The 18,385-nt window shown below is 38.7% G+C and overlaps 2 protein-coding genes across 2 annotated transcripts in view; one reads left to right on the forward strand and one right to left on the reverse strand.

The window, feature by feature from the left end:
- The first annotated feature begins 1,034 nt into the window (after positions 1-1,034).
- Positions 1,035-9,797, forward strand: LOC308630691 (uncharacterized protein). Its single transcript, XM_081261082.1, has 3 exons — positions 1,035-1,550; positions 7,655-7,709; positions 9,036-9,797. The coding sequence occupies exons 1-3, from the start codon at positions 1,296-1,298 to the stop codon at positions 9,104-9,106; spliced, it is 381 nt and encodes a 126-aa protein (XP_081117208.1). The 5' UTR covers positions 1,035-1,295; the 3' UTR covers positions 9,107-9,797.
- Positions 9,798-9,920: 123 nt separating this feature from the next.
- The window catches only part of TLK1 (tousled like kinase 1), a 149,200-nt gene continuing 140,735 nt past the window's right edge, over positions 9,921-18,385 (reverse strand). Inside the window, exons 19-21 of the mRNA XM_081261081.1 lie at positions 16,405-16,516; positions 15,290-15,397; positions 9,921-13,289 (exon numbers count right to left, since the gene is read on the reverse strand). Of these exons, the coding sequence (XP_081117207.1) occupies positions 13,113-13,289; positions 15,290-15,397; positions 16,405-16,516 (397 nt within the window). The 3' untranslated portion in view covers positions 9,921-13,112. The remainder of the gene's footprint in view (positions 13,290-15,289; positions 15,398-16,404; positions 16,517-18,385) is intronic.

Below are 18,385 nucleotides of genomic sequence, written 5' to 3' on the forward strand. Positions count from 1 at the left end.
TTGAACCTAAGGTCTTGCACATTCTAGGCAAGTATTCTGTCATTGAGTGACATCCCCAATCCTGCTGAATTTTTAAAAACACATTTAAATTACTTTTTAGTTAGCACAAAGAAGAGAGTTGTTGTTTGTTTTCCATCTGGGAGTGGGGAATGGGGGGTAGGGGCTTTGATATGGAAGACTGAGCAAGAGAAAGCTTTATTTATATGTTGGTCTTCTTACAGCTTGATCTCTTTATTTATATGTTGGTCTTCTTACAGCTTGAGCAAGAGAAAGCTTTATTTATATGTTGGTCTTCTTACAGCTTGATCTCCCCCACCCAGAGCATCTCAAAGGTTCATGTTATGACTGGTCACACACAGAGGTAGCTCTTCACTGAGAAGTCCTAACACTGGTCCTAGATCAAAATCATCAGTGATGTCTTAAAAGACTTGCACTGTGAATGATTTCCAATATTACTTTGTGTTTGTAAATAGACTTGACTAGGAATGTCCCTATTATGGTACAGACAACTGTGCTGAAGGCAGGCCTAGGGACCCAGTGGCAAGTCCACACTGCATCTAGGTATTGTTTTGGTCTTTCAGTCTCTGGAAATAATTTTAGCCATCAGGTATCAGAAGCATACATAGCTCTAACACTGGTTCATTTTAAATCAGTAGCTAAACAACCTGTGTGTTTCTTGGCAGTGAGGAGCAAACTCCATCATCTGGTTAAGTTGCAGAATAAAAGCAGGAAGAACCAGACTCCTGTTGAATGAGTCCAGGAGCTCTGAGCTCATTGATCTGCCTGTTCTCTGCCAAGGTTGTGTTTTTCTTTTCCTGAAATGACCAGAAATAAAAAAGCATGAAACTGCAGAGATAATGAAATTCATTTTTAAATTTCTCTCTCTCCTAGGCCAAGAGTTTAACGAAGGGTGGGGCGTTGGCAAACCAGGCTCAGGCTCTAAACTCAATCCCATGGACTAATGTTACTCAGAGAATGATGTACCCAAGAAAAAAAAAGAATTTCTAATTTAATACCTAGTGTTTATTTTAACATGTATTGAAACAAATAATTGCTTTAAATAGGCTGAAGTAGTTTTCTTTACAAATAAACTCCAGTGAGAAAAAGGAACCAAAATAAAGCAAGCGTTGGGTTGATTGTGCCTGCCAGGCCCAGGGCTGGGAGAGTTTTCCTGCAGGTGGTACCCAGACCTCAAACCGAGGCTGGGAGGGCCCGTTCACGTCGTAAGCAAACCTAGGGGTAGGAGCTTAATCCAGCTCGGTCTGTCCAGTTTCAAGCCTCAGTTCTGTCCTCATATGGGGGTTCACCTGCTCTCTGCAAATTTTTTTTGGCACAGCTTCACTTCGTCCAGGGGCACCTTCTTGCTTCTGCCCACGAGGGGAATCGCCGCCAAAGAGGACTCCCCTGCAGGACCTTCAGTGAGTGCCGTAGGCCACCAGGTGGCGCTGCGAGCCTGGGAAAGCCGCAGCCCGTCGGAGGCCGCGGGGTCTCCGGACCGGATTGGCAGGGCCCCTGGGCGGGGCCGAGGCGTCGCGGGAGCAGCCCCAAAGGTGGGGGCGCTTTGGGTTGTTTGTAAGGAGCCTGGTCCCGCTATCCTTCTAGCACAGTTATGTGACTGGATGTGGGATGCAAAAGAGCCTGGGTGCTTTCACCAAAATTTAAAGGAAATGTATTTACTTTATATCTATCTACCTGAGGATGGTTAAAATAAAGCGGAAAAGCCCTTCAGGCGGCCGGGATGCCCTCGAGGATCATGAGGAACCCTAGCACCCTCGTGGAGGCTGCTGGCTCCCCTCCACCCCAGACCCGCCTCCCTCCGCCCGCGTCCCGGAGTAACGTTAGAGCCCGCGGGGGTCCCCTGTCCCTGTCCCCGTCCCGGTCCTGGGCGGTCCCTCCCGTCGCTAACCTTCCCCGCAGCCCCGCAGGACAAACATTCCTGCTTCTCACAGACCCAAGAGCATCTCGGGGGAGCTGCTGCGATTGAACCCAGGCGTCTCTGAATCCAAAAACGTCCCAAGATGAGCCACTGGTCCCCCAGTGTGGCGAAAGCAAGGGACGGAGCTGTGCAGTCAGAGTTACTCCACCTGAGGCGATCAGAGAGGCTTTGTTGTGGGGTTGTTGTGGGCGATTCAAAAAAAGGTTGATTATAATACCTGGTATACAGTAAGTGTCCAACAAATTGACTTCGGTGTTCTTTCCTTAGATAGAGGACATGGTGTGGAGATGGAGTGAAGCTTCATCTCAGTTTTCCTTTGCTCTTCTGCTTAGGTATGCCCCCTCCCACATGGGTTTTCATCCAGAGCATGGGGCAAAGGATCTGTTGCTGTCTTGATGGAAGACATTAGGTTAAGTGAAATAAGCCAGACACATCAAATACTGCATGTTCTCTCTCCTATGTGAAAGCTAGAATGGTAATTACTAGCGGCTAGGAAGAGTAGAGTGGGGGGAGCACACAAGCAAGATGAAAAATAGGTCCCAAAACAGAGTTACCAGGGAGGAGTTAAGTTCGATGTTCTGCAGCATAAGAGTGACCAGTACCTAGTATCCTAGTATCACAGTACCCTAGTATCCACTTTTTGAGGATCTGTAAGAGGAGCTCCAAGGCTCCAAACATAAAAACCAAGGAGAGGGAAATGCTAGTCACCTTGATTTAATCAGTAAATCTTGTATATATGTGTTGAAATATCACCCTGTACCTATCAGTATGTACAGTTACTACATGATAATGATGATGATGATGGTGGTGGTAATGATGCTAGTAATAATAATAATAACTCCAGGGATTCTGTAGATTAGAAATTTTCAGTTAAGCTCTTTAGGCTTCTGCTTTATACAACTCCCCAAATCTAGCATGTCACCACAGAGACCAAGGTTGGTCTCTTTTTGAGACCCTTTTTAGAAAGTACACATTACATATAAAATGATTCTAACATGCAAATTATTTTTGGTTTGTTTTGTGACCAAGTATTAAACCTAGGGGCACTTAACCACTGAGCCACATTTCCCAGTCCTTCTTATTTTTTTATTTTGAGACAGGGTTTCACTAAGTTCTTAGGCCTTACTAAATTGCTGAGGCTGGCTTTGAACTTTCGATCCTCCTGCCTCAGCCTCCCAAGCTGCTGGGATTACAGGCATGCTCTGCTGCACCCAGCTCATGCAAGTTATTGAGGGTGATAGAAATGTAGTACCTCCTGTGCTGTTATTTGGGACCATATGACTCCACTGTAGCAGGGAATGCCACTCTGGTCTGAAAGATTTGAGAACCAGGAATGTCTCTCCCTCACTTTTCTTCCTATACAAGTGAATGGACCCACAAAAAGCAAGCAACCTGGATCTCATAGTCACTGCAGGGAGGAGATCTGTCTTGGAGAGTTACCCAGGAGAGCCAAAGTAGATTTTGCATGAATTGACAAACCAACCTTTCCTTTGAGGGGTAGGGGCGGGGAGTGAAGTAGATAACTTGTTAACCATAGCTTCTCCCATTCTATTAATTATACCATTTCATCCTTAGATGGAAAAATAGCCATAACAAAAAGATTTCATACTTGTAGAGGAAAAACAAACAATGAAACAAACAACAACAACAAAGCAACCTTAATACTTGCAGGATGCAGCCTGGGTTAGGTACCTGGGAAAGCTACATGGAAGAGAACTTGGATGCTACCATTTTTAGCCTTCTGTCAATTATTAAGCAGTATTTACTAACATTTATTAACTTGTGCGTGGCATAGTATTATCTATAAAGAAAAAAGACAAAAAAGAAAAAAAATGAATGATTTTTAACCTACGTCTATTTTTAAGAGTTTAGGGTCAGGCTTAAACTTTTAATTTCTGTGGTAACAGCAAATTACTATAGCTATCAATGTTTCCATCGTGGTTTTATTCAGCTTTATGAACCACTGAAGGAAAGAGTTCTAGTGCCAAAATAGTTGGCTTGTGAAACAAAGGAAAAGGGGCTTTCTGGAAAGTTTAGATTACAAATTCAAAACAAGACACTTTGTTGCCACCGTGTCTGGCAGTGCCAGGCCACTAAATAAATGCAGGCATGGTATTCCTCCCAACTAATGTAGGACTGAAAATTTTCCTAGGGCAAGTCTTTATATTTTCCAGATTTTTATCTCTGAATATGGCTTCTTTCCACAGATGTGGGGAGGAATTAATTTTGTACAATAAATTTCCCTGTGGAACTCAAAACTTAAGTATCTCCATGGTCCTTAGCAGAATGAACATCTTCCATACATGGTACTAGAAAGTCTATTACTTTTTCTAAATATTCCTTACAAATAGGTCAATTTACTAAGGACTTCTACCTTCCTTATTTTGTAACTTTAAAAACCAGAAAAATAGGGGCTGAGGCTGTAGCTCAATGGTAGAGTACTTGCCCTGCATGTGTGAGGCACTGGGTTCGAGCCTCAGCACCACATAAAAATAAATAAATATATTGTGTCCAGTAAAAATAAAGAAAAATATAATTTAAATAGCATTTTAGCATAACTCTACTTCATTAAAGGTTATTTCACTCTCCCAAAGAAACTACAAAGCACAATTACTTTTGATAAAATGTAGAGATAGTACATTTGAATATAAAAGTGTTGTTGATGCACGACAATAAGAGAGAATGCTGCCCATGTTTAAAGTTTCTCACCTCATACAAATTTGGATACAATATGGCTAATTCAGCTTCTTGAATCACCTCATAATGCCCTAGAATAATGATTCTAAGCTCAATTTCTTTTAGTTTTATAGTAAAAACTATGAGTGTGCAATATTCTGCACCTCTGGGAAGAAAGCTTACAAACTTAAAAAAATCCTACTGCTAAGTTAAAGTTCATTGTCAAAATGAAATATTAGTAAATTTCCTGTCACATTAGTCTAGAAGCCACCTATGCTAATATTCATGGTAGCTTGACCAGAAAGTTTTGAGAGCTCAGAGGAATGGAACCAGCCATCTATGGACTGAGACCTTGGAAACCATGAGCCCCCAAATAAGCTCTTCCTGTTCTAAAATTGTTCTTGTTAGGTCTTTAATCACAGCAGTGAAAAAGCTATCTAAAACAGAGGCTCTAAACCTCTTCTGCACTGTGGCATTTGTTCTAAGTGTCCAAAGCCAGTTGGGAACATTTCCCAAGTCCACTCCTGGAGCAAAGTGCCTGTTAGGCAAGCACCATTTAAAAATTTTTTTTAAAGTCCAATTTTTTAAATCTTTATTTTATTTTGCTTATTTTTCACATGTGGTGCTGGGGATCAAACCCAGTGCCTCACACATGCTAGGCAAGTGCTGTACCACTGAGCCACAACCCCAGCCCCATTTGTAGAAAGAGTTTAGATGTGGAAAGTAAGCCGCAGAGAAGTTAGTGGAAGCCACTAACTATGTTGACTACTAAGCAACAAAGTTGGGAGACAAAGCCAGGTCTGACTTTCAAACCTATGTTTTCTGCCTTTCATCCTTTTCCTGAGTACCTCAATAGGAGGTTATGAACTTGGTCATTAACAAAAATAGATTTCTAAGAATGCATATGATCATTTGAAACAAATTGCGATGGATATTAATAACAAATTAGTCATGCTTATTTTTTGGACCAAGTCATCCAAGTGTCTATGTTTGATTGCTACCCTGTTCTAGAACTCACCATATCCTGTTAATGGCATTTAGCACACACATTTCAGACACGTGTGTGCGTGTGTGTGTGTGTGCGTGCTCGTGAGCGTGCACACACATCAGGGATTGAATCTAGGAGCATTTTACCACTGAGCTCTTTCCTAGTCCTTTTTTAATTTTCTACTTTGAGATAGGATCTTGCTAAGTTGCTGGCCTCAAACTTACCATCCTCCTGCCTCTGCCTCCCACACTGCTGGGATAACAAGCCATGTGCCACTGCACCCAGCCAAACTTAAACAATGGTGGGCTGTTGACCACGTCCATGGTCATGAAAACAGTCTATGGGCTGGGGATGTGGCTCAAGTGGTAGCACACACGCCTAGCATGCATGAGGCACTGGGTTCGATTCTCAGCACCACACAAAAACAGTAAAGATATTGTTTCCACCTAGAACTAAAAAATAAATTAAAAGAAAAAAGAGTGAGTGGCTCACTAATAGAAGAAATATTTTAAAAAAAAGTCTAAGGTGTTTCCAATGAAAATGATTATGTTTAAAGGGAAATTTAAGCTTTACATGCAGAATTTTGAAACCCATTAAGAGCCACTCGATGCCGTCAGGGTCATGCATGTGTGGTGTTGCTGCTGAGCACTGCATGTGAATCATTTTGTCAGTCTTAGATGATTCTGAGACAGAGTTTGGGATAATATAACCACTAATGAATTTTACCCAAAGTTCCAGGGCTTCCATTTGAGGAAGCTGTTCAGAGTTGGTTTCACAAAGTTCTTACTAGAGATCAGCTGGCTCAGGGAAGCCAGGATGTATTTCTGTGTTCCCAACAGTGCCCACAACCAGGCATGGAAGCCTTTCTCCAAGGTAGACAGGGCCAGACTACATCTTGACTTAAAAAAAGCAACAAAAACCTGACAGAACAGGAACAGGCCTGTGACCCACTCTTCCTCTTACCCAGAATGAGTTTGGGACTACATTTGCATTTTTATAGTGACAATCATGTTTGCAGCTATTCCACTGTTGTCAGTCACAGTATTCCACTGTTGTCAGACTTAACTCAGTGAACAATGTTTATAATAAAGCAAATGTTAACATGGCAAGGAGCTTGCTCCAGGACTCCAATGCTTATGCTTTAGCTCTTCTTCTGCTTCTGTGTTACCAAGTTATGTCCCCTCTCCAAATCTGTTTCTTCCTTTGTAAAAAAGAGGGTCAATACCAGCCACCCTACCTCAGATAGCTGTTATTAGAACAGAAAACTCTGGAAAGTAGAGTAGCATTGCCTGTAATGAAGCAGCATAAATGGTGAATGCATGATCATTTTGGTAATTATAGTTCACAGTCACTACCTTTTTCTGTTTCAAATTGCTACATTTTCTCATGTTCCATTTTCAGGTAATCTGATTATCCCTTCTTTGAAACCAGCCAAGCAGTGTATAACTACTTTTTTTCTTAGAATTTAAACTATAAAGACCACCACAATTTTATACAGAAAGCAAAAATAGAATAATCTTTTGAGTCCTAAAGACAGTGGTAACAGCATGTTGTTACACATGCTATTCGCTGTGTGCTGGACACGGTTTTGAGTGCTTTTACATGTGTCCTTATTTATTCCTCACAACCACTCTGTAAGTAGGTACCTCTTATTATATTCATTTTCACATAAGGAACCTGAAACACAGGTAGTTAATTTAGGTCCATAAATTTAAATTCTTTTTTTTTTTTTTTTTTTTTTGCTTTGGTAACAGGGATTGAAGCCAGGGGTGCTTAGCTACTAAGCCACATACCCAGTCCTTTTTGAGGTAAGGTCTAAGCTCCTCAGGGACTTGCTAAGTTGCTGAGGCTGGCTCCATGTTGCGATCCTCCTGCTTCAGCCTCCAGAGTTGAGATTATAGCCATGCACCACTGCACCTGGCCAGAAATCTAAATTCTTAAAATTATATTTTATTGTCTTAAAAGTCATATGTATGCAGGCAATCCACATCCCCTGTTTTAAACAAGTGATTTCTGGCTGAAAAGTAATACATTTCCTCTTTCTCCGCTTCCAGGCTGCCAAAAATGAAGCATCTTCCTTCTCTCTTCTCCTGGACCATAAGCCAAAAGGTACTTTTCTTCCTCTAAGTTGTTATTGTCAGATATTTTGGTCACAGTGACAAAGAAACTAACACAGAAATTAGTATATTAGTGGAGTCCTGCTGTGTCTAGTTCAGAAGTCTGTAGAGTTGGTTTGCTAGAAGAATTTGGAAAAGTTGGGAGATGCAGGCTGGATCCGTTTTTAAATGTTTTAAAATGGAGCTTAATGGGCAATTCTGATGGGAGCTCAAAAGATCAGAATACAATAAGAACTGTGTTCTGTACTCATGAAGTTACAGTGGTAATGGAAACTACTGGGAATTGAACTAGAGGCCACTAGTGTTATATTATGGCAAAGAACTTGTCTACGTTTTGTCCATGTCCTGAGACTCTGTCTAAGGCTGAACCTAAATGTGATGGGCTAAATTAATCTGGTAGAGAAAAATTCAAGGCAGCATAGCAGTCACTACATGCCATGGATACTACTGGCATCTTTTAGCCAGGTTTACTGTGAAAATCAGGAACAAAAAGCAGAGCTAAAGGATTTTAAAGACTTCCAAGACTTCCATGGAAGGTGGGATTGATAGATTATAGACTGTGAAGAGATGCCAAGTACTTTTCACAGAGACAACAGGAGAGATGGCTTGAGGGAATCTCTAGAATTTGCAAGACTGCAACCGTCACAGACTAAAGGATGTAAAAGGGAAAATTCCTTTGAGATCTTGGGGCAAGGGTCATAGATCAGGCTCAGCCACACAGGCACTCAGAAACCACAGTCATGATTCCAGGAGGTGCAGGTTGATGGCAGACCTTGGTGTCATCCATGTGGTACTAGCTGTTGAAGATGCAGGATGCTGGAGTTATAGGGTCATGCAGGCTCCCACCAAGATTCAAAGACAAGCCCAGAAGGTCAGGCAAAGTATAGCAGGGTTGGAGTGCCTCTGGGCTGCCCATGAGAGGGTAAGGCATGAAGTTGTAAAGGTGAAGCCAAAGCAGGAAGAGAGATCCCAGAAATTAGAGATGCCAGTAATGTGCACTGTCCGCAAAGAAGTCATTGACCACTGGCTGCAGAGAAAAGTTGTGGAGATGCCGGACTAAAAAGAGAGCCCATGTGTGTTAGGCTAAAGGAGATGGGGTGGGAGCTGCTCAATCCCTCTCCAAAGGACATCTTGCCATCATGTGTCCTCTTGTACACAAGAGTTAAGGGACCTGTTTGTCCAGATGGATTTAGGTCTTGCTTTGGACCCATCCCTTCTTTCTATGCTCCTATTTCTCCCTTTTGAAACAGGAATGTTTACTCTGTCACTGAATACTGGACATATGTAACTTGCTTTTTTTTTTTTTTTTTCTTTACAGGGGAGCAGAGTCAAGAGTGTGCCTTGAGTCTCAGAGGATACTTTGATTGTGGGATGTTTTGGCAATGTTGAAACTGTAAAGACTATGGGACTCTTGGAAATGAAATAAATGCGTCTTGCATGAAGCTTATGGGGGCCAGGGAAGAACATTATGGTTTGGATATTATGGTGTCCCCAAGAGCTTCTGGGTTAATGCAGGAATATTCAGAGATAATTATTAGATTATGAGAGCTGTTACCTAATCAGTCAATCCTACTTTGAATAGATGGTGGTTACTGTAGACAGATGGGGTATGGCTGAAGGAGGGGGTCACTGGGGCATGACCTGGAAGGGCTTATCTTCCCTGTGGCTCCTTCTTTCTCTGCTTCCTGGCTGCCACGAATGGAACAGCTTCCCTCCTCCATGATGTGCTACCTCACCTTGGGCCCAGAGCAATGGACCATGAGCCAAAATAAACTTTCCCTCCTTGTCAAAAAGAAAGCAAGCAGGCAGGCAAGCAGGCAGGCAAGAATGCAACACATTTCGATTCTAACTTGAAATAACTCTTCTACCAAGTTCTTCTCTGGCTTTATACATGGTACTCCTCAAAAAACGTAAAGGGGGAGGGGAGGGAAAGTAAGGGAAGGTAAATGGAAGTGTTATGTGTTTGGGGAACTAAAGTTAATTCAAATCAAAAGGCAATTTATATAAATTATAAAACTGTTTCAGTGTGAACTGAAACCCAAGAACTAGAATTCTAATAATTCAATTTAAAAGCACTTATTGAATTAAACATTCCAAACAACAAATACCTGCCAATGTACTTATAAAAGTATAAGTAAGGCTAAGACTAAGTGAAAGGTACAGTTGGCATTTCCACTAAAACATAGCTAGTAACATCTGATGGTAATCAACACTGCATTTAATAAGTAATGATGAATAGCAAAACAACACAACAATAAACCACCATTTTGGCTTTCTTTAAAGAGGTATTTGTAGAGACATTTGTTCACATTTTCTGTATAATTAAACTGAAATGACTTGTTCTTGCTCTTTCTCTCTCCCCAACTCCCAACTTAAAAAATTACGGTGATCTTCTATACTTACTTTTTCTCAACATGCACACAACTAAAGCTAATTTATTCCCATTTTCTGTATTTCTTCTTTTTTTTTGGGGGGGGGTGGGGCTTGGTATTGAACCTATGGCCTCACACATGCTAAAAAGCACACACTACCACTGAGCTACAACCCCAGTTCATGAAGCTAATTTAAATGAAAAAAGATTTAAAAATTATATATAATAACTACATTTTGCCTTGTATTAGTTCTGACTCTTAGAAACACCTCAGATATCACTGTAAGGACAGAATACATACTTTAATTCTGAAGACAGACATCAGAGGACTAGAAAATAACAGAAGCTTCAAAAGATACTAGAGCTAAAGATTACCAGAGTAACTTAGAAATAATTTACTAGTAGGTACCAATTTCCTATCATAAATTATTCTATTTGGCTCAGTTAGCCACCTTGGACCTACTCGGTTACTGGCATGTTCCAAAATCTATAGCACTCACTTGGAAAAACTTTAGAAGACCTAGATCTGTTAAATTGATTCATCTCCTATATACCTTAGACATCAAAATGATTACCTAAACCCAGGTCAAAGGAGCAGTGTCATTTTATGGCTTACTTCCCTCTTCTGCATTCTTACACAAGCTAGAACTGTCACTCACTTGAAAATGATAATGGTGAAGCAGTGATCTAGGTCTACCACTTATTCAGCTTCATGTAAGATTCACAACATTAATTCTATACCTCAACAACAAAAAAATTTTTTGGGGGGGGAGGCGTGGTTAGAGGGGAGTGAACTCAGGGGCACTCAACTACTGAGCCACATCCCCAGCCTTACTTTGTATTTTATTTAGAGACAGGGTCTCACTGAGTTGCTTAGCAACTCGCTGTTGCTGAGGCTAGCTTTGAACTCCGAGATTTTCCTACCTCAGTTTCCTGAGCCGCTGGGATTACAGTCGTGTGCCACTGTGAGGCCCTCACCAAATTTTTAAATAAAAGTGGGCATTTTCTTTTTAATTCAGGACTTTATGAATATAGTACTTTGATTCAGAAAGATGAAAACCTAAACAACAAAACTGAAAAACATGCAAGCAGCACTAAAAACACTTAGCCAGTGCTAACATTTCATGACCAAGTCAGTATTCTTATAGGATTTCTATCTTAAATCTCCAGAGGAACAGGTATAGCCCTTGAGTCACTCCTGATAGTGCTAAGTGTTACTTACCCAGGATTAGCCTTGATAATGGTTATTAGGTTTAACTCCAACAGCTTCAAACACTTTATACTTGTCCTGAAGTATACTTAAAGAATTTTTTCAGCTGATCCTTAAGTAAAGGAGCTAAGTTAGCCAATATCCTAAATCTTGAAAGCTCTCTTTGAATGTAATTTTCATAGTCTTTACTTTTTAACTATTATTGTTTATTACTGTTTTGGCTACATTCTCTACAATTTCAGCAGCATCTTAAAGAGACAATGTGTCTATGTACAATGAAAAAACAAAATGGCTTGCAACTTCAGAAATAAGAGCCACAGTTTAACTGTACAATATTAAGGGGAATCTGTGGTAGGTAGGTATAGCCTCTGTTTTCTGCAACATGGACAACTTACATGTAAGTATCAGCAATATGAATGTGACAATAAAGAAAAGGTCCTTGTAAGAATGAAATACAACATCCTGAAAAATATTGGTTTCTACCCATACAAGGCAGTTAGAAAATGTTCACATTTTAACAAATCTGTACAAACCACAAGAAACTTTTTTATGGGACTATCATCCCACCTTGATGATAAGAACCTTCTACAAGTGTAGAATAACCATGAACAATTTATAAATCTAGTATCTATGTGCTCCACAGCCCTAGAACCCAGGAAACTAATTTAGAGAACTCAATATGCCCAACATGGATCATTTTTACATGCCTTGATTGTTAGTGAATGCCTGTTTTTAATCTCTATAATGTACAGTCAACTTGCACCTTCAAGGAGCTCATTCAATTCTTTTAGCAAAGAAGCAACATCATTTTAGCAGCAATTAAAGCGCCTTCAAGAAGACTTAAAAAAAATACAATATCCAATTAGAAAAGCCATATTTTTAAACATTTGTACAAGAATAAGCTGCTGAAACTTAGTAATTGAAATAGGACATCTGTACAACAATTTACAATAGAGCTAGAAGGGAATTTTATCATTATCCTGCATAGAACTGGTCTGCATTTGGTTACATACTATCTCTTGTTTTAATGAACAAGGCCTGGAAATGAAAGAAAAATACCTGTTAATAATTCTAACATGTTGAAAGCACTGGAAATATTACAATTTAGTGAATTCAACTGATTTCAAAAGAAGCAGATCTTTTCATCAAAGGTGTAAAATACCTAGGACTAACAGCTCTCCCTTTAATATAACCAGTGGGAAAAAAAAACGGACATGTGGTTTCGAGGTACAACTTGGTAAAAGCCAGAATAGGCAAAAGACAAAGTCTAACTCTGTCCAAAGATTCTAACTCTCACATTCTACTATAAAACACAATGGCCACTGTCATTCAGTTCTTACTTTGGTTTCAGCAGATTAACTGCTGAATGCTGAAGAATGTATCCAGGCACTGTAGTTCTTGTGTTAGAAATATGTCTCATATTTTCTCCATGTGTTTTTAAATAATGAAAAACTACCCTTCAATTAGAACTCTCTAGTAACAATCAAATATATTTAAGTATTACAAACGTTATTTACAGTGTTCCCCCAAATAAACAAACAAAAACCCCCATTTTTCTTCTATCTTAACATGGTATTCCTGTTTCTGTGCAACAGGCAGTCATCCTTCACTGCTCAAGGTCAGAGTAAGAAGTGTGCATTTATTCACTGTCCATGATCCACTCTCATACAAATGATGCTATGAAGAACTTTAGTTCACAAACAGTTCCTAACCATGTCCTGTAAAAAAACAACACAAAAAACACTCAAATGCTCTCAAACTCAAGTTTGCATCTGGAAGCAATTCAAAGATATCATGCCAATCTTGAAGGAAAGTCAGTAAGTAATTATGCTTGAAGAAGGGGGCGTAGGGGATGCTGTCAGCCCAGCCATGTGTAAGTTTCCTGAAGAATTTGATCTTCTCATGTGTGGGAGAAGGTATGGGTCATTTGCCAGTTGGTGAACATCAAATCGATCCTCTTTTCGGTATGCTAAACAGCGTCGTATGAAGGCCTTAAAAGGAAACAAAAAACAAAAAACAAAGCCAGCCATTAAAATGATCTTTTCTCCTTCTAAATATCAATTAATGCCTAGCTATTTTCATTTTACCATGATTAGCTTACTCCTATTTACTTAAAATCCATCTCATCCTTTAGAGGTCTTTATCTGTTTTAGTCTTTAATAAATAAAAGTTTTAGAATCTACTTTGAAAATAATTAAGATGAAGAAAAAATTAAAGGTTACTGATACAGTAGAAGGCAGAATTTGAGGGAATGAAAGGCTATCAACAGCAAGGTTAAGAAGTTTGTAAAAAGTAAATAGAGACAAGACACCCATACACAGGTTAGGGAAAATAGTTGACAAAGGTGTATTCTGTAGGGACATTAAGAAAGAAAAAAAAAATGCACATGGAACCCCTCCAATAGCCTTTGATAAATTCCAGATACTAAAAAGTGATTATGAAACCTATAAGGTGTAAGGATAGAACCAGAGAAGGCTAAATGAACTCCCTTGTGACACATTCCATTCATTCAGGGTCATTTTTGTCAGTATTAAAAAATAAATAAATGATTTAATTCAATTTCTGTTCTCACTGACACAAGATAGGTAAGACCCTATTTTGAGATAGAGTCTTACTAAGTTGCACAGACTGGCCTTGAACTTAAAATCCTCCTGCATCAGCCTCCTGAGTAGCTGGGATTACAAGTGTGCATCACCACAACCAACAATATTTTTTTAAAGGAATCATATTATCTTCATTACATTTTAAAAGAACATTATATTTACCTCTTAAATTTAAAAAAACATAACTATCACTTAAATAACTTGAAAAGAACAATAAAGACTTAAGGTGCAAAATGGAATGCTTACTAAATACTTAGTGAGATAAGGTAAAACCCAGCACATCTTCAGTTATGAAGGCTACTATGATTGCAAACATCTAACAGTACTTTTCTATACTATATGTGAATAACAGAAATATAGAAAACTATATACTGCCTGCTTATGATTTTTTTTTTTTTTTTTTTTTTTTTTTTTTTTTGGTATTGGGGATTGAACTCAGGGGCACTCGACCACTGAACCACATCCCCAGCCCTATTTTGTATTTATTCAGAGAGTTGCTTAGCACCATTGCTGACACTGGCTTTGAACTTGAAATCCTCTTGTCTCAGCCTCCCAAGCTGCTGGGATTACAGGTGTGCACCACCACGCCCGGCTTATGAATTATTCTTATGGGTTTGTTTTTTGAATTTCATGGGATTTTAAAAGGAGAAGACTTCAACAGGGAGTCCCATAAAAAAGAGCTTGGGAACAAGTATGAGAAAGCAGGAGTAAAATAGATATGAAAGGTCAATAGGGCAAAGGGGAGAAGACACTCAACATAAAAAAAGTTTTGCTATTAATTAGAAATATCTATTTCCTGTTATTTTATTACAAAGACATATGGTTTAGAACTGGATTACTGGATATACATGGATTATCCTGGATTAGCTCTAAAGAGTTAGTGCAGGGCAGCACAGAGGTCAAGGGTGTGGATTTTGGTGTCTGATAGGAACCGCAGCTCTGCTACCTACTTGCTGGTAAGATTCTGAAGAAGGTACTTTTGTGGTGGTAAGGCTGGTTTCTCATTTTACAAATCAGAAATAACTAAAGTATTTCATAAGTTTGTTAAAAGATAATATATATAAAAGCGCTTAAATTTTATCTTAGTATTAATATAAGCTGATTAAGACTTAAAAGTAATGATGGCCCCAGACCTTGTGATTTTCCCTGATTTTCAAAGCAAGCTGATTTTCACAAAGAATCAGGAACTATACTTGAGTACTTAAAAGATGAAAACTATAATAACCAACGGCTAAAGCAGCTCCTTTTTCCAGCACAAATCACTAGCCCCTGCTGGACAGATCACCTGCAGTGATGATTCCTGTCAGGGTACTTGGTAGTAAGTACTTACTATGTTGTAACCACAATTGAAAGTTTCTGCACAAAACTTATACAGGTGAATTTTATACCTTGGCTTCACTGCTTACAACTGGTTTAACAGGGAACTGGACTTCTGTGGCTTTTAATATTGTATTTTCTTGAAGAATGTCTTGTTGAGATTGATTGTGACCAAATGGCTTTAAAAAAATAAAAATAAGATGTTAGGATATTTATCTCACAAAATATAAAACAAAGATCATCAGTGAATCCCCCAAAACAAATAACTTGTTTTCTAAGATATTGTCCTCTGTAATTCAGAAGCTGGAATGTAGTCTCAATGGGAATCAGATTATAACTGACATCAAGCTGAGAAAGCCTATCTAATACAGTCCTTAGCACAGATAAAATGCTATAAGGAGAAGAAGAACATAATGCTGTTACAATATAAATAATTAAAATAAAATGACTCCAGATTTGGAGTTAGGAGACCTAGATTTGGTCTTAACATGCTGTGAATTTTCAGAAAAGTCCATTAACCTCTCTTCCCATACTGATGCAGGAATGGGGTGGGATAATATCTACAGCAACTTATACTTCTGACTTTAATGTAAAAAAAAAAAAAAAAAAGGTTTGGAACCAGGTGCAATGGTGCATGCCTACAATCCCAGCTACTTAGAAGGCTGTGGTAGGAGGATCCCAAGTCTGAGGTCAGCCTCAGTAACTTAGCAAGACTTTTGTCTCCAAATAAAAAATAAAAGGGCTGGGGATGTAGCTCAGTGCTTATGGATCCAATCCCCAGTTCCATCTCCCACCCCCCCCACACCCAAAAAGTTTGTGAAGAATTAAAATGAGACTCTGAGGAGTCACAGTGGAAAATTATGAGGAGACCAAACTGTGTCTGAGGTCGGATGATGGTGGATGTTAGAAAAAGTGGAAAGAATGGAGGATAATGAAAAGTGATGCAGGGTTCCTAACAACAAATGTTATTAGCAGTGTTAACAGAGAGTACTGGAGAGACAGAGAGAGAGAAAGCCAAGTACACTGCTATATTAAAATAATTTTAATCAATGGGAATTCAGGAATAAAGAGAGAAGGCTAGGTTCCCATGAAAGGATTTAAATTGACTTCAAATTAGTAAAATTTTATATTTAAAAAGGAAAATGCAACTTAATATCTCTATTCAGTTGAAGCTGGGGTAACTTACCTTTCTACCATAAAGACACTGAAAGAAGATGACGCCAACTGACCATACATCGACCTTATTGGAAATCTTTGGTGGCTCTTTTCCAACTACAAAACACTCTGGAGGTAAATACCTATAAAGTTATTTGGGGGAGAAAAAGAAAAAGAATACTGTTAATAATCTTTAACTTAAAACCTTTAAAAACACTCTAAATCTTAGAATGCACATTTTATTCATACTATCAAACTTCTGGAGCATTTACATTCTTTTATCATTTGATTCCAGAGTCAAAAAATATAATTTTGTGATAGTATATTTTATATCAACATATATATCTACAGAAACAAAAATTATCATAGAGATTACAATATTCTAATTTGAGTATCTAATAAGAGAAGAACTCCTCTCCTATCACTTCACCATTATTCAAACTATAGGCAGTTCCCTTCCTAAAATGTCCATCAGATCACATGGTTCTCTTGTTTAAACCACCAGGAAAGCACTTACTGTCAACAAGATAAAACCTCCTATCATTCTCTTTAAAATTAAAAATAAATTAAAATAAACCTAATTTGACAACAATATAAACTTTAAAATCTGTACGTGCTATCCATACTTTCTAATCCCCAGTTAACTCACTTGCTTCCTTACACTTCTCTCCTTTTCCCTCTGATTTTGAACCTACCTAATGCCCTCCCTAATCATTCCATTTCATTTAAGGAACACAATTTCTTCTTTAAGACCCCACCTCCATGAGCCTTCTTCATGTCTCTCCAGGCAGGGCCTTGCTTGTGGCCCATGTTAGGGCAGGATGGTGTGGTACCGCTATGACGACTAGACTGTGAACAGTTCAGAAAGCTCTTATTCACAGTGCAGTTTCAAGCACTGGCAGTGTCTGAAATATACCGAGTATTCAAAAATACTATTTTTTAAAAATTTATAAGTGCTATTCATTAATTCATTCTTTTTGATAAAGGAAGGGTTAAAAGAAGTGAAAAGATCCATCAGGAATGCAAGCATCTCACACTTCAGATAAATTAAAAATCGTGAAAAGGAGCAATGCAGTTATATGGGAATCTATTTTTTAAAAATCTAGTTTTATACTCAGTGTACTAAATAAAATCACTGAGGTTTCAGCAGGACATTGAAAGATCTCTTAAAAATGCAAGAAACTTTCTTAAAGTAGAGCCACCAAAGATAACTGATGACTCACTTATGATGGAAATCCTTTCCTCCCCCAACAAATGAAGTAAAAGGCTTAGATTTGTTCTATCAATGAAAGTGTCAATATTTTGTATAGGTGTCTATGTATGTAACTAAGAAAGCAGGGCCCTTGAACACTATGAATATTGTCTCTACAGGCAAAAGGATGTAAGCAAGGAAGCTAGATATCAAGGACATCTGAGGGAAAAAAGTCCACCAGGATTTTAATGGATGACTGCATCTGACTTCAGGGAGAAAGGAGGAGACAAACTTATTTTTTCTAAGTGATACTGACCAATCTAAGTTTGTGGGGATGACACATAATTTATTAAAGCAATATACATGTATTCTAAAAATATGGATAAACCATCCCAGTTTTTAAAAACACAGCTAAATAATATGGCCATAGACACTAACCATTTGTGGGAAACTTTTTCTATCGGAAATATAGTCATGTTCCTATACGGAACATCATAACTGTATCTCCTTCCTGCACAGACCCTAAAGTAAGCTTCCCTGTCTCATGCCTGAGGGAAATTTCCTTGTGTTGACCTTCATTAGTGAAGCCAGAGCAAGAGGGAAGCAAATAATGAGTATGTTCTACAGAAGAGGAATGATTTCCTGTTCAGAACATAATTTTCAAGCTGTCTTCCACAAAGGCAAGGTTTCTATCAAAAGAGCCTTGTTTTTGTTGGTTTAATCATTGGGATTCTAAGTTCTTGTGAAAAAAAATGAGTCCTGTTGCTAACAGAAAAAGTCTGAAGACTAATGATTAAATATATTAACTTTTAAGGGGTTA

The sequence above is a fragment of the Spermophilus citellus genome, assembly GCF_964194105.1.
Source record: "Spermophilus citellus genome assembly, chromosome: 11".
NCBI lineage: Eukaryota > Metazoa > Chordata > Mammalia > Rodentia > Sciuridae > Spermophilus > Spermophilus citellus.